The sequence below is a fragment of the Lagopus leucura genome, unplaced genomic scaffold, assembly GCF_019238085.1.
Source record: "Lagopus leucura isolate 7727_CA_CO unplaced genomic scaffold, USGS_WTPT01 Super-Scaffold_100034, whole genome shotgun sequence".
NCBI classification, from domain to species: domain Eukaryota; kingdom Metazoa; phylum Chordata; class Aves; order Galliformes; family Phasianidae; genus Lagopus; species Lagopus leucura.
This window is the reverse complement of record NW_024962283.1, coordinates 802,232-814,134: the sequence shown is the minus strand read 5'-3', so window position 1 is coordinate 814,134 and position 11,903 is coordinate 802,232. Positions and strand designations below refer to the sequence as shown.

Here is an 11,903-nt window from a genome sequence, read left to right as displayed (position 1 = left end):
CACCGAGCCCAGCACTGACCTGCAGCACGTACATAGCTCTTTATTCTCTTAATTTAGACCACACGTAGGTGTATTCCAGGGGAATGTTTGGAGTAATGATGTAAAAGGAAGTGCAAGCACGATGAAAACGTATCAGAAAAGCATTACTGGTCTAATTGGGGCATTTAGAGTACAAAACTGGAGTGCTCCTCCTTGTGAGTGCCACCAGGGCTGTACAGGGAGCACCCACTGCACCCCCGGGGTTCACCCAAGCGATTCCCAGCTCCTTTTTCCATCCAGGCTCAGTTCTGTGAGCACCAAATGAAAAATGCAAACTTCCTGCAGAGAATCATGGCTTTGTTCTCAAAAAGAGCAAAGCACCCAAGTGTGGGCACGGCATCAGGGTGCAGGGGTTGAGTGCAGGGATAAATCACCGCTCCTAAGGCCATCCTGCAGTTGTTGGCTGCTCCATGCAGAGCTGACCTCAGAGCACTAATAATACGGATGGGCTCTGGAGGCTTTTTAGCATGTGTGTTTTAATGTAATGAGTTTTGGCGTCTAAAATGTTTTTCCCCTTTTCGCTTCTCCTCAGGGCTCGAAAACAGTGGGGTCAGCTCAGTTTGGAAGGAGCAGACGAAGACAACACTTGCTTTAATGTGCAGAATTATATCATCGGCAGCCAGAGGTCACATCCTGCTGTCTTTTTAAAGATAACTGCAGCCCCTCTCTGTTTCCCTGCTCCCTTATAAACCTGGCTCAACCCATACCCTATAGCAGCAAGAGCACACAGCCCAACATCTTGGATTAGTTATGAGTGTCTCAGATGCGCTCCAACTCATATTTCATATCATTCCCCCAGCCATAAGATTTGAGTTTGTCACATTTACTGGAGACTAAAGCACAAACATGTTTTATTCATTATCTGTCCTCTTCGCAACAAGCACCTGCAAAACATTTTGGCTCTGGACTGGAGCAACAAGGTTTCATTAGACATGACACTTTCTCCCTGGCTTGGATGACGAAGCTACATTTTATCCCTGCACTTCCAGGCTGTGAAATTGCCTGGAGATCATCACCTTGTATGAACGTGGACTCTGGAGACCTCTTGGCTGAGATGGGAGAAAGGGATCGAGGTGATTATGTAGATCCGATCACTGCAGTCAGAGGGGCTTGGGGCAGCACTGAGCTGCTTTATCCTTGCAACATCCAAAAGAAAGCCCAATTCTGCATCGTTAACAGGGAAAAAATGCCACGTGGAGGAGCAAAACTGTTGCATGTTGTCATACAGGGGATTTGCAAGATGTTTGGAGCCGAGATCCCCTCTTGTTATTTTGATTTTAGCCAGCAGCCGATATGGGAGCAGCGGTTCAAAGCTCCTCACCGACTCCACTCTCCTAGCCAATGAATATGGATTGGATGCAAAACAGAAGAGCTCACCAGGAGAGGGAGAGAAGCTGTTTGCCTTGCAAGATTCATCGGTCCAGTGCTCAGATGAACGTTGGAAATGAAGAAGTGAGATTCATGTCCCTCCTCTGAGCTCAGCCCAGCAGAGCAGCACACATCCTGGACCATGAGCATCACCTCTTGCACTTTGGCTATTTATTTCCTCACATCTGTCCTGCCAGCCTTCCCTGGGACTGAGGGGCTGCCAGAAGCTCCCAAGCCATTGGGTTTTATTCCTTTACATGGATCACATTTAACGCTGTGTTGCTCTCTGCTTGCTGCCCTGCACATATGCTCCCCAGGAGGCTTTGTTATGGTGCTTTCCCTTTAATTATCTTCTCCAACATAGAGTTTTTCTCTCTTCACCTTCCCTCTTTCATTTTCAAAGTCTTTAATCACTTGTTTTCTTCCCGTTTCTGCTTGATTTTTTCTGACATGTGCAATAAAAACGCCAGTAAAATATTCATGAAGAAGCACTGATCTCAGGTCTTGGAGATCTCGCTGATGGGATTTGTGTGGCTGTGCAATTAAAAGATACCGTCAATAAAGCAAGATGTTGACACGCTAATGGTGCAATGCCTTTGAGGGAGGCCGGGGAGATGCTGAACCTGATTTTGCCGTTAGCATTCCAGCAGTTAAAGCCATCAACCCAAGCAGCAGGCAAAGACATCCCTATGCAATTTCAGTTCGGGCAGTGGAGGCACATATTTATTCAGTGCTAAATACAGCCGTGAAGTACAGACTTCTTTTTCCTTTCTTTCCTTTCTTCCCTTTCTTTCCTTTCTTTCTCCTTCCACAGTTGTTGCATTTGAGCAAGTCCCCATTTGCTCCCTCCTGGGACCTTCCTGCTCTGCTCTCGTTGCTGCATTTCTGCCCCTTTACAATGGACACGGTGAGGACGGGTTGATGGTTGGATTTGATGACCTTGAAGGTGTTTCCCAACCTTAATGATTCTGTGATTCCTGTCCCTGAGCCGGCATAGCATAGCACTCAGCTTGCTGAAATTAGGTGAATATTCGAGCAAGCAGGAGGGGAAATATCCTTTCATCTTTTGCCTGCCTTCCTCATTACTAACCTGTCTGCACAGAATTGGCTTTCTCATTGTGTGGCTCCGATGGTGTTTTGCCAGGATAAATTTCAGCCCCACAGCCTCTGATTAGTGATTCCCTGGGGGAAGGGCTGCATTCTGCTTTTAACCCCTCTTCACTCCCTGCCCTTCCCTCCCCATCCCTGGCGAGGCTTCCCTACCCTTTCCTGTTATTGTCCTGCCTGCCTCTGATAAGATTAAATACGTGCCCTTCAAAAACAACAACAAAAAAAGGCCTTTCTTTTCCCATTCCTTATTGTTCTTCAAAGAGATGGGGAAGACAAGATCCTGCTCCAAACTCCCGCTAAGAAAAGCCCGTGATCTACAAGGCTGAATAAATAACCCCGAGTCCCTGCGGTGCGTGTGAGCAGCGCTCACCTCCGTAATTGAAATGCATTCAGAGAGAACTTGAGTTTTACCTTCCTAATTCATTCCCAGGACTGCAAGAGACTTTTTTTCTTCCTTTTTTTTTCCCCCCTTCATTGCAAAGTGAGCTTTCAGTCCGTGGCAGCCTGCTAACTGCTTGCCCTGCAAAGTCCTTTGATTCTGACGATGTTGAAGGTTTATGGCAGCTTGGGGGGTTATATATGTGTTATGCTCTTTGCTTGAAGCTGTATTTGGAAAACACAGACCTACTGTGGAGGTGCTTCGTGTTTTTGCTAAGCCCATCACTGATGGCACTGGCTGGATGGAGGGTATGTGTTTATTTCTGGGGCTGTTTTCTGTAGGGTTTGGTTGACACGATGGCATGGCTGCCAAGTAAAGTAAGATCATTTATTAATACTCTAATATAGAATGTTTTCACCCTAAAATGTTAAGAGAGGCAGCAGGTGTGGGCTGGGGATTAACAATGTTCTTTTCCGTGTTCTGCAGTTGGAAAAGCTCAAATCACAGCAAGCTCCTGGCTCTGCATTCATGCTGGATGCATTCACGTCCCGCCATGTGAGCACCAGAGCAATCCTGGAGGACTTTTTCTGCACCAAGGGGAGCTACAGAACAACCCCAGGTGGAATACCGTGACTCCACAGGTCCCCCAGATGTGTCTGATGAGCATTCCCACTCACTGGCGTGTCCTCAGTGCCACCAGGGAAAGGTGCTGAGAACTTCTCCACCGTTTCTATTCCCAAAGCCAGCCCTTGGGGTGTAGTGTTGAAGAATGCCCCAGTGTCAACAGGTCTGGTGTGCCAGGGGCTGGGAATCTGTGGGCACAGCTCTGCTTGTGGCCCTGCTCTGAGGAGCAGCGTTGGGCTGCTCCAAGGAAAGGGGTCAGGATGCAGCCCTACTGCCTCCCCCTGTTGCCTCCTAAAACCGTTGGTGTCCTCAGAGACGACACTGGAACACAGGGCTGTTTATTCATCTAGGTGGAGAAATTGATGCTTTGTCACACACACCTCAGGCAAAAATAAATGGCATTCCACAGACACAGCATGTCAATGCATCCAGCATAGGCTGTGTAGGACACATTCACTTTGCAAAATTCCTGGAAGCAGTATGTATGGGGTGAGCAAAAGCGGAGCAGATGAGTCCAACTCCACTTTTTCTTCCCTATTTTACACCTTTCCATCAACTCCAGCGGTGAAATGGCTCTGACCTCATCCTGCTCTCTGTTTTAGCAGCATCTGAACTCTCTCAGCTGAGATTCAGTGGACCCCATAGGGCTCTGCAGGGGCTTAGAGCATCCCCACCGCCTTTGCTTTCGGATGGCAGGTAATAATTCATCCCCAAATAATGCCTTGCTGAGCAAAGCTGCACACAGCTCTCCCCAGAGAGGCAGCCTGTGCTCTAAGACCAATTGGAAATTACAGCTGCTGTCCCAAGGGGCAGCACAGCACTTATTTCAGCCTTGCAGTGGGGGAAGGGGAGAAGGCTGCCATCAAGGCTCAAACATTGTGCACTCTGATGCTCATCTGAATCAGGGTGGATTTTACAAGGGAAGTTTCCTTCCTTGTCCAACAAAGGGTACAACCACCTCTTGCTTCCATTAAAATATCCCATTAACCCATCTATCCCCCAACCCATAGGTGAAAAAGAAGGCTGCATAGCCAATGTCTCATACTCCCCTGAGTGTGTCCAGAACTTGACAGCCTTCAATAGGTTAATTTTTCAAAGCGGTAAGCTGATATTTCTGCATAAAATGCACATCTGCAGGGTAAATGCTATTAAGTGTCAGTGAATTATGGTCCCAGAGTACAGATCACTTGAGCCTTAATGCTACAAGCACCTTAATGTTTTTTTGAATGAAGTTTCTGCTAATTGCTTCCATATGATCTCTTTCTTTCTTGCTTGCTTGCTTTCTTGCTTTCTTGCTTTCTTGCTTTTTTGCCTCCCTTAGCTTTTGTCCCAGGACATACAGTGCTACAAATAATAAGGAATGAAACTGGATTAACATGGGATTAATGCCCACTTTTAAACCCAATTCATGGTGTTTTTTTTCCATGGTATTTTTGGCATATGGGTAGTGATGGAACTGGACTCAGATGTTAGGGATTGCCCTTCTGCCCAAGCTAAAGGAGGTTGAAAGGCAGACCCTCCGCTATGCCCACCTTTAGCCCCTGTTGGTGCCCTCCTGCTCAGTTATTCTCAACCCAAGACTCAGAGGCTGCCCAGGGACTGGTGGGGTCACCGTGCATGGAGCTGTTCCGAAATGGGGGGATGTGATGCTCAGGGATACGGTCAGTGTGCACAGTGGGGCTGAGGATCTGAAAAGTCTTTCCTGACCTCAGTGATTCTGTGGTTCTATGGTGTTTCTATCCAGTATGTTTCCCCAGAGCTGTGACCCTACCATCACTAAGCTGAATTCAAACAGCAGAAAACCAACAGAACTCCCCCCAAAACTGGCTTTGATTTATGGAGGGAGAAGCAGAGAAGTGCTGCGTGATGGGACCTCTGATTTACAGCCTCTATATTTTATGGCTGGATCCTGGGGGCTTACAGATATCATAGTAAAGCCCCAAAGCAGCCGACTGAATTAGCAGCACTTGAAATACAACAAAAAGCCTCCAGGCTGCTGGAGGCTTTTGCTATGTACAACCCCTTCGTTAAAGCCTGAATCCCTTATTCCGGTCATGCCTGGGTGCAGCTCTGTTGTTGATAACATGATTAACCTCGTGTAGGGTAAGAAAGGAGAAGCAGCAGCCCAAAGGATGTGGGTGAGGAGGCGGTTATCAGTGCTGGGGTTCAGCTCAGGTCATACTGCTGGTGAGGATGGTGACCGGTCGGTATTTCCTCCACTCCAAGCAGAGCAAGAAGAGGTAAAAGCATTTGGCTTTTGGGAAGGCAGAGGCTGTCAGGGGTGCATCTCTCAGCTCACCATGCATCAGTGCCTTGCCTTGAAGGGAGGGAGTGAGGTGGCTGCAGAAGTTGGGAGGCTGACCTCAAACCAGAGAAATCTGTACCAAAAATCCTTATGGCCATCACAGTGGTGCTGAGGCATCTTCCCCTGGGTGGGAATGTAATTGTGGGTCCCATGGAAACACTGATTTGAGGTTTTTATTGCAAACGCTGTGGATCACGAATGAAAAAATGGGAACTGCAGAAAGGATTTGCAGACCGAAGCCAGGGGATTTCTTGTGGCTTAATATAAACCACATCCTTTCTCTCACAAAACATGCACGTCTGCCAGGACAACTTTCCATCCACCTGTGCTTGTGTCGCTTCAGATTGAAACTCCTTCCCCAGAAGAGTGACTCTGCAGAGACGTGTATAAATATGGGACTATGTTTGTCTGCTTGTTTTATGTAATATCTATGCAAAATACTTGTAGCTACTGGGGAAAAGCATGCAGGAAGGGTTAAGACTTTTCTGTAAGGGGAACTTAGTTTGGATTAAGGGAAGAAGAGATCTGAAAGCAGGATTGCCCTCCCCAATGGATCCAGGAGCACTGCACTGTGCTGGTGTCTACAGGTAGAGGATGGGATGGAGGGAGGTGCTATGTGTGCTCCCCTGAGCATCCCCAGCAGGGAATGGTTCTGGTTGGGACTGGGCTGATTTACGCCCATGTTACATCAGCTCAGAGCAAACTTGGCTGTAAACAGGAATAAACACAACCATGTAGTAATTTATGCATAAATTAATTTGACTTCAGTAATTAGCCAGAAGGAAGTTTACCCCAACCAGTAAACCTCAGTGGATGGGGAATTCATTAAGCAGCTCAGTTTTGCCAAGTGCAGGGCTGCTTTTGCAAGTCAAAGATTTCATTTTTTAATTGTGCATTTTTTAATTATTATTTGTGCCAGGAAAGAAAAAAAAACCCTCTCACTTCCAAGCTCCAACTCAATGCAACAGAGAAGGGTCTGCAGCACTGGGGCCACCTCCTCCTCTCAGGGCTTTGCCCAGGAGCCCCATGGGCAGGTGGCAATCAGAGAGCTTCAAAGCAGCCGTGTGCTGCTGAGCAGAGCAGCTGGGCGCTGATGAAGAGGCCCTGTTTGCTGGGTGGGCTTCTGGGCAGAGCAGGATGCTGCAATCCCCTGCTCAGTGCTCAGCGTTGTGGCTCCACAAATCAGGACAGCCAAAGGCCAGGGAAGATTTCTTCCATTTCTTTTTACTTCACTCCATTGCATTTCTTATTCAGGCTGGATCTAAACACTGGTGCTGGTGGGGTGTGTTTCGAGCAGGGAACAAGGGGAGCTTGCAACCAGCAGGAGCTTTGCAGCACAGCAAGTGCCAGAAACTGAAACATGTAAGGACAACACTGAGGAAGAAGAGGGAGAAATTCAGCAAACTTTCTGGGTTGACACCAGGACTGCTACGAGATCCAATCCTCTTTTATCTCGTGGGAGAGGGCTGTGCTTGCAGGCTGCTGCTAGAGGGCATCAAAGGTTGGTACTACTTTCTCTGGGGCAATAGGTTGTGTAAATCACCCCAAAATTGTTATTCCCATTATTCTTCTGAGGAGTGGGCAGCATGAAAGCCTCCCTCTGCTTTTCTGCTGATGGGCTAAAGCCATGCTGGACTCATTACAGGGCAGGAAGGTGGGAGGTGCTGGGGGCAGTGTGAAATAATATGGCATCTTTACACCTTTCACAATGGCCATCTGACCTGACATTCTGTTTGTCCCACAGCACAACGCAGCCCCTGACAGCTTCACTCGGGCTGCAGGGGGGTCGGAGGTCTTCAGCAGGACACGTTTGGTTTGCTCGGAGGACTGCCTGGTACCCACTGACAGCTGCATGGGATGAAGGAGGTTTGTGCATGGAACGTCTGATACCGATACAGGTGAGGAGGGAAGCAGTGCGTGGGGGTGCTGAGCTTGGAGAAGCTCTGCAGGAGGGAAGCAGCGCCGGGAGCAGAGCCCTTTCTGCATCACCTGCACGTTCTCATCTCGAGATCCGCGGGGAATGCGAAGAAAGCCGCCTTAGGATGCGGGTAAAATGTTGGGCACAGGGATCTGCTTCGGGCATCACCAGAGAGGGGCAGGAGAAGCTGTGTGTGCATTCCAAGGGCTGCACTGCCACCTCCAGGTCTGCACAGTAATGCATCTTTTTGTTACTGTTCTTCAGCTCTGGGATAAAAAAAAGGAGGAGAAAAGGGTTATGAAAATACCAAGGGTGTCTTTTGTCACTGCTGACCACGGAGGTGAGGTTTGGGGTTGTTCCATGCTGTGAGAGGTGCGCTACCACTGCTCCCATCTGCAGCTCGCACAGCTGCGGCTCCGGTGCCGTCCCCGTTCCGCGCTGCGGAGGGGTTGGAGAAAGGAGCATTCAACTACTTGCAGTGCTTTTTAATCCCTTTTTAATTGTAGATGAAAGTCCGCACGATCTCTCTTTCCGTAAGAATTTCCCACTGCAGAACGGTGTGAGAAACCGGGCGTTTCTACGAGATGACGGCGTTCTTTTGTTATTATTTTTTATTTTGAGCTCACAGCCCGTCCAGGACGATGCCGTCCTCCTCCTGCGGGGTCACTTCCTCGCCGTGAGCCTCTCATTGCTGCGGGGCAGCTCCGTGCGGGGTTGCGCTGGCCCCGCGCACCGGGAGGTGGCACTGCAGCCGCAGCTTTGCGCGCCCTCGGTGGGCAGAGCTGGGCTTCGGGGCCAAAACAACGGGTATCAACATCACCGGATTTTTTCTTGACTTTTTTGGGAGCTGCATCACTCAGATTTCTTACACCTGCTTATCTGGTGCAGGGCGTCGGTCCGGCGGGGTCTCTTTGTGGAAAAGTGTGGCTCGTAAAGAGGAAAATTTGTTTGAGAATCAAGCAAATGGAGACAAGGAGCGTGGAGAAGAAAACCTCCCCCCTTCCCCTGCAGGCCCTTCCTTTCCCATGTTTGGGCTTTTGCATTTCAGCAGAATAGGTACCCAAAAAAGGCTGGGCACAGAGGGAAGGTGCTGGCAGGGGGTTGAGAGGGGGCTTTGTGCAGCTCTTGGTGTGTGCAGGAGTGCAGCTCGAAGCATATATCAGTGTGTGTTTGGGCACCTGCATTAGCACGTGTGTTAGCACATGCCTGAGTGCATAGCACTGATTGGCACAGAGCAGCCCACCAGGTCTCCTGTTTACAGCCTCCTCCCCCATCAGTGCTTCTTTCCTCCTTACCAGGAGTCTGAGCGTCTCTTTCTGCCTGCAGCCCTCTTGCAGGGCTTTCCCCTGTGGGGGCAAAGTGAGATCTGTCTGCAGATGCTCCAAAAGGATGCACAGATCTCCCTGTGCCCCCAAGTGGCTCAGGGAGGGTCTGAAATCAGTGTCAAACATTCTTGACCACTGCATATAGCATTTAGCTGCTCCACACTGCTGTCTTTGTTTCCTGCATTACTTGAGTTGTTATTCAATATATTTCTCACTTTTTTCCCAGCACAGGTCAAGTGTGTTTTACTGGGAAAACAGTGGGAAGGAGCAAAATGTGGGAGCCTGGAGCCAGGAGGGTTTCCCTGGCATTTGTGAGTGATTTTTAATTCTTACCATTTCTATGTTTTGCTTTTCTGGATACTTTTTCACTGAGCCAGTAATGGGATTAAAAAGGCATTTTGCCATTGGGCCTAAACATAGGTATAGAACAAAGATGGGCTCTGAAGCACACACACATTCATATCGAACACCAGCAGGGAAAAGCTGGCAAGCAAAAACCCACCAGTAAATGCCCTCCAGGGACAGGCTCTGTATTTCTAAGCTTTGCCATGCCCTGCCCTGCCCTACACCCAGGGACAGGCAGTGTAATTCCACCCTCTGTCCCTTCCTGCATCTCAGACCACCCGACAGGTGAAATAAAGACATTAAATGCAAGTAGTATGCAGGGATTTCTTCCTTAAATCCTCCATTCATCCCTATGTTTGTGGGCTGACTCCTTTTCAGCCCAGTGACAGTCAGGGCTCAGCTCTCATGGCCAGGCAGAAATACACCTCTGCTCTCACATCTTCAAACTGCACCTCTCTGTGTATACATCTGTACAGCCAGGATGCTCTTAAAATGGAAAATCAGCGAGATATATCTAGCAGATAAGTCTTTGTATTATTGTTCTTGTTTATCAAGTGGAGGGAAAACAATTAAAACTTCCACTGGAAGAAAAAAAAGAACTGCAAGAAATCAGAGCCCACACTTAATCTCCAGTCTTCAAAAGTTTCTTGGAAAGCTTAATTAAATGGTAATTCATCTGTGCATTGGCTCTGCCTTGTAGAGCCTGATAATGCTGGAGTCTTAATTAAAAAAAAACTAATGCAGCTTTGAGTTTTTATTCTGCTAGTTCAAGGGGAAAAATCACCAGCCAGTGCTGTCAATAGAGCTGAGAGATGCCTCAGCATTGCATTGATTTTATTCCGTTTAAAGTCATGGTGTCAGTTTGGGTAATCATATTAAAAGTTATTCTGCCTTCACTTATGTATTTGTGCATGGTGGGGATTGCAGCACCCGGTGGAAGGGGATCTGAGGAGAGAAGGGCTTTGAGCAGTGCTGCTGAAGAAGCCCAAAAGTTCCCATTTATCAGCAAACAGGAGCATCAAGCAGGGAATCCAAGCATTTGCCTTTTTCCCCCCTTGAACAGAGCATTTTTGGTCAGTGGCACCACCGGGAAATGGCTTTTTTTGGGTGCTGTCAAATTGGCTGCTTGTCTTCTGCCTTCATGTCATGCTCTGATAGCAAAAATGTCTCTGACTTTGCTGCTGGATCTGCTCTCCTTCCCTTACATCCAACTATGTAAGGGTCTCTTTAATGCTAATTAATGCAATGACACAATGAATTAATACTGTATTAGGCAAAGCTGTTAATTATATCGAAATAAAACAAAAGAATAAAGGAAACAAAGCAGGGAGAAGAGACAACCTGAGCTTGGCTTCCCTCTCAGCATCCTCAACACTCCAGGAAAAACCAACCTCAGGAGCATCCCCATAGAACCCCTGAGGTTGGAGAAGACCATGCAGTGTGACCATCAGCCCATCAAAGCCCCATGCCAGCGCCAGAGCACAGCTCTGATTGGAAGGACACAGAAGCGCCTCCCTGCCTCAGTTTCCCCACACCAGGCAGTGCTGTCAGGTCCATTGCCAACAATTAATTTCTGAAAATACCAATTAAACAGCATTAATGAGCGGGCTGTGGCTGGCATCCTCCTGCCTTCCACAAGGCAGTAGTTTGGTTCAGACATTGCCGACTTTAAATTATTAACTGGCCGACAAGCGCAGCCGCTAACGAAGCGCTCCTGGCTGGCGCGGTGCTCGAAGCTGTCACAGGCAGCATGAAAAACCCTCTGATGCTGCTTGAGTTAAGGAGAAGCACATCATTTTGCTTTCTTTTTAATGCTGCTCCCCCCCTTTCTCTTTCCAGGCTTGAAGTTAATTCAGAAATAATTGGGAAATGTGGAACTTAAAGGCTGAATTCTTCCCCCCCCCCCCCCCCCCCGTGGGGTTGTTTTTTATGCAGGAAAAAGGATGGATTTTTTTAGGAAGATTCCCATCCCACCTCATTGTTCTCACTGCCCACATCCCTCAGTGCCACATCCCCATGGATCTGAACCATCCCCGTGGATCTGAACCACCCCCAGGGACGGTGACCCTCCTGCTCCCTGGGCAGCTCTATGGGAGCTGCTGAGTCACGGCCTGAACCTCAGATTGATCACCTGAGGCGAGCACTGAGTCAGCCCTGGGAGCACAGGTGAAGGCAATTCTGTGCTGCTGGAACAGGTGGAGCCTGGCTGCACCTCTCCTACAGCCATTTAAGAGCTGGCCACAAGTGGGGAAGGATCTCTTCTGGAGATCCCTCCTGTGGAGTTTTGCAGCAAGCCCAGGACACAAGTAAGCATTCTATCTATTTTCTTTTTGGTATAATAACTTGCTTAGCCAAACTCTCTTATTTCATAATTATAACATCTGTATAGTCATTGATTATACAGTAGCCCATTCTGTCTTTCTTGGTGCGAGCAGATGGTGAAGGATGTGCTATGCCTCCGGCATTGCTACATCTTGAAAGCAAATCTGG

General features: G+C 48.3%; 1 protein-coding gene across 2 annotated transcripts; it reads left to right on the top strand.

Moving 5' to 3' along the window:
• The first annotated feature begins 2,822 nt into the window (after positions 1-2,822).
• On the top strand, positions 2,823-11,519 carry LOC122186108. 2 transcript variants are annotated; one of them, XM_042882509.1, is made up of 7 exons: positions 2,823-3,204; positions 3,383-3,515; positions 4,123-4,216; positions 7,123-7,326; positions 7,570-7,723; positions 9,295-9,379; positions 11,349-11,519. In XM_042882509.1, coding segments are annotated over exons 1-7 (780 nt in total). In that variant the 5' UTR covers positions 2,823-3,096; the 3' UTR covers positions 11,351-11,519. The 2 variants fall into 2 exon arrangements, with proteins under 2 accessions (XP_042738443.1, XP_042738442.1); XM_042882508.1 differs by lacking the exons at positions 9,295-9,379; positions 11,349-11,519 and having other exon boundaries at positions 7,570-8,368.
• Positions 11,520-11,903: the final 384 nt, after the last annotated feature.

Excerpts from the sequence above, each read along its gene's own strand:
- LOC122186108 (XM_042882508.1), top strand. The coding sequence starts at position 3,097 with ATGTGTTATGCTCTTTGCTTGAAGCTGTATTTGGAAAACACAGACCTA. Across the intron at positions 3,516-4,122 it reads GAGCTACAGAACAACCCCAG|CAGCATCTGAACTCTCTCAG; the intron begins GTGGAATACCGT and ends TCTCTGTTTTAG. Across the intron at positions 7,327-7,569 it reads GCTGCTAGAGGGCATCAAAG|CACAACGCAGCCCCTGACAG; the intron begins GTTGGTACTACT and ends TTTGTCCCACAG.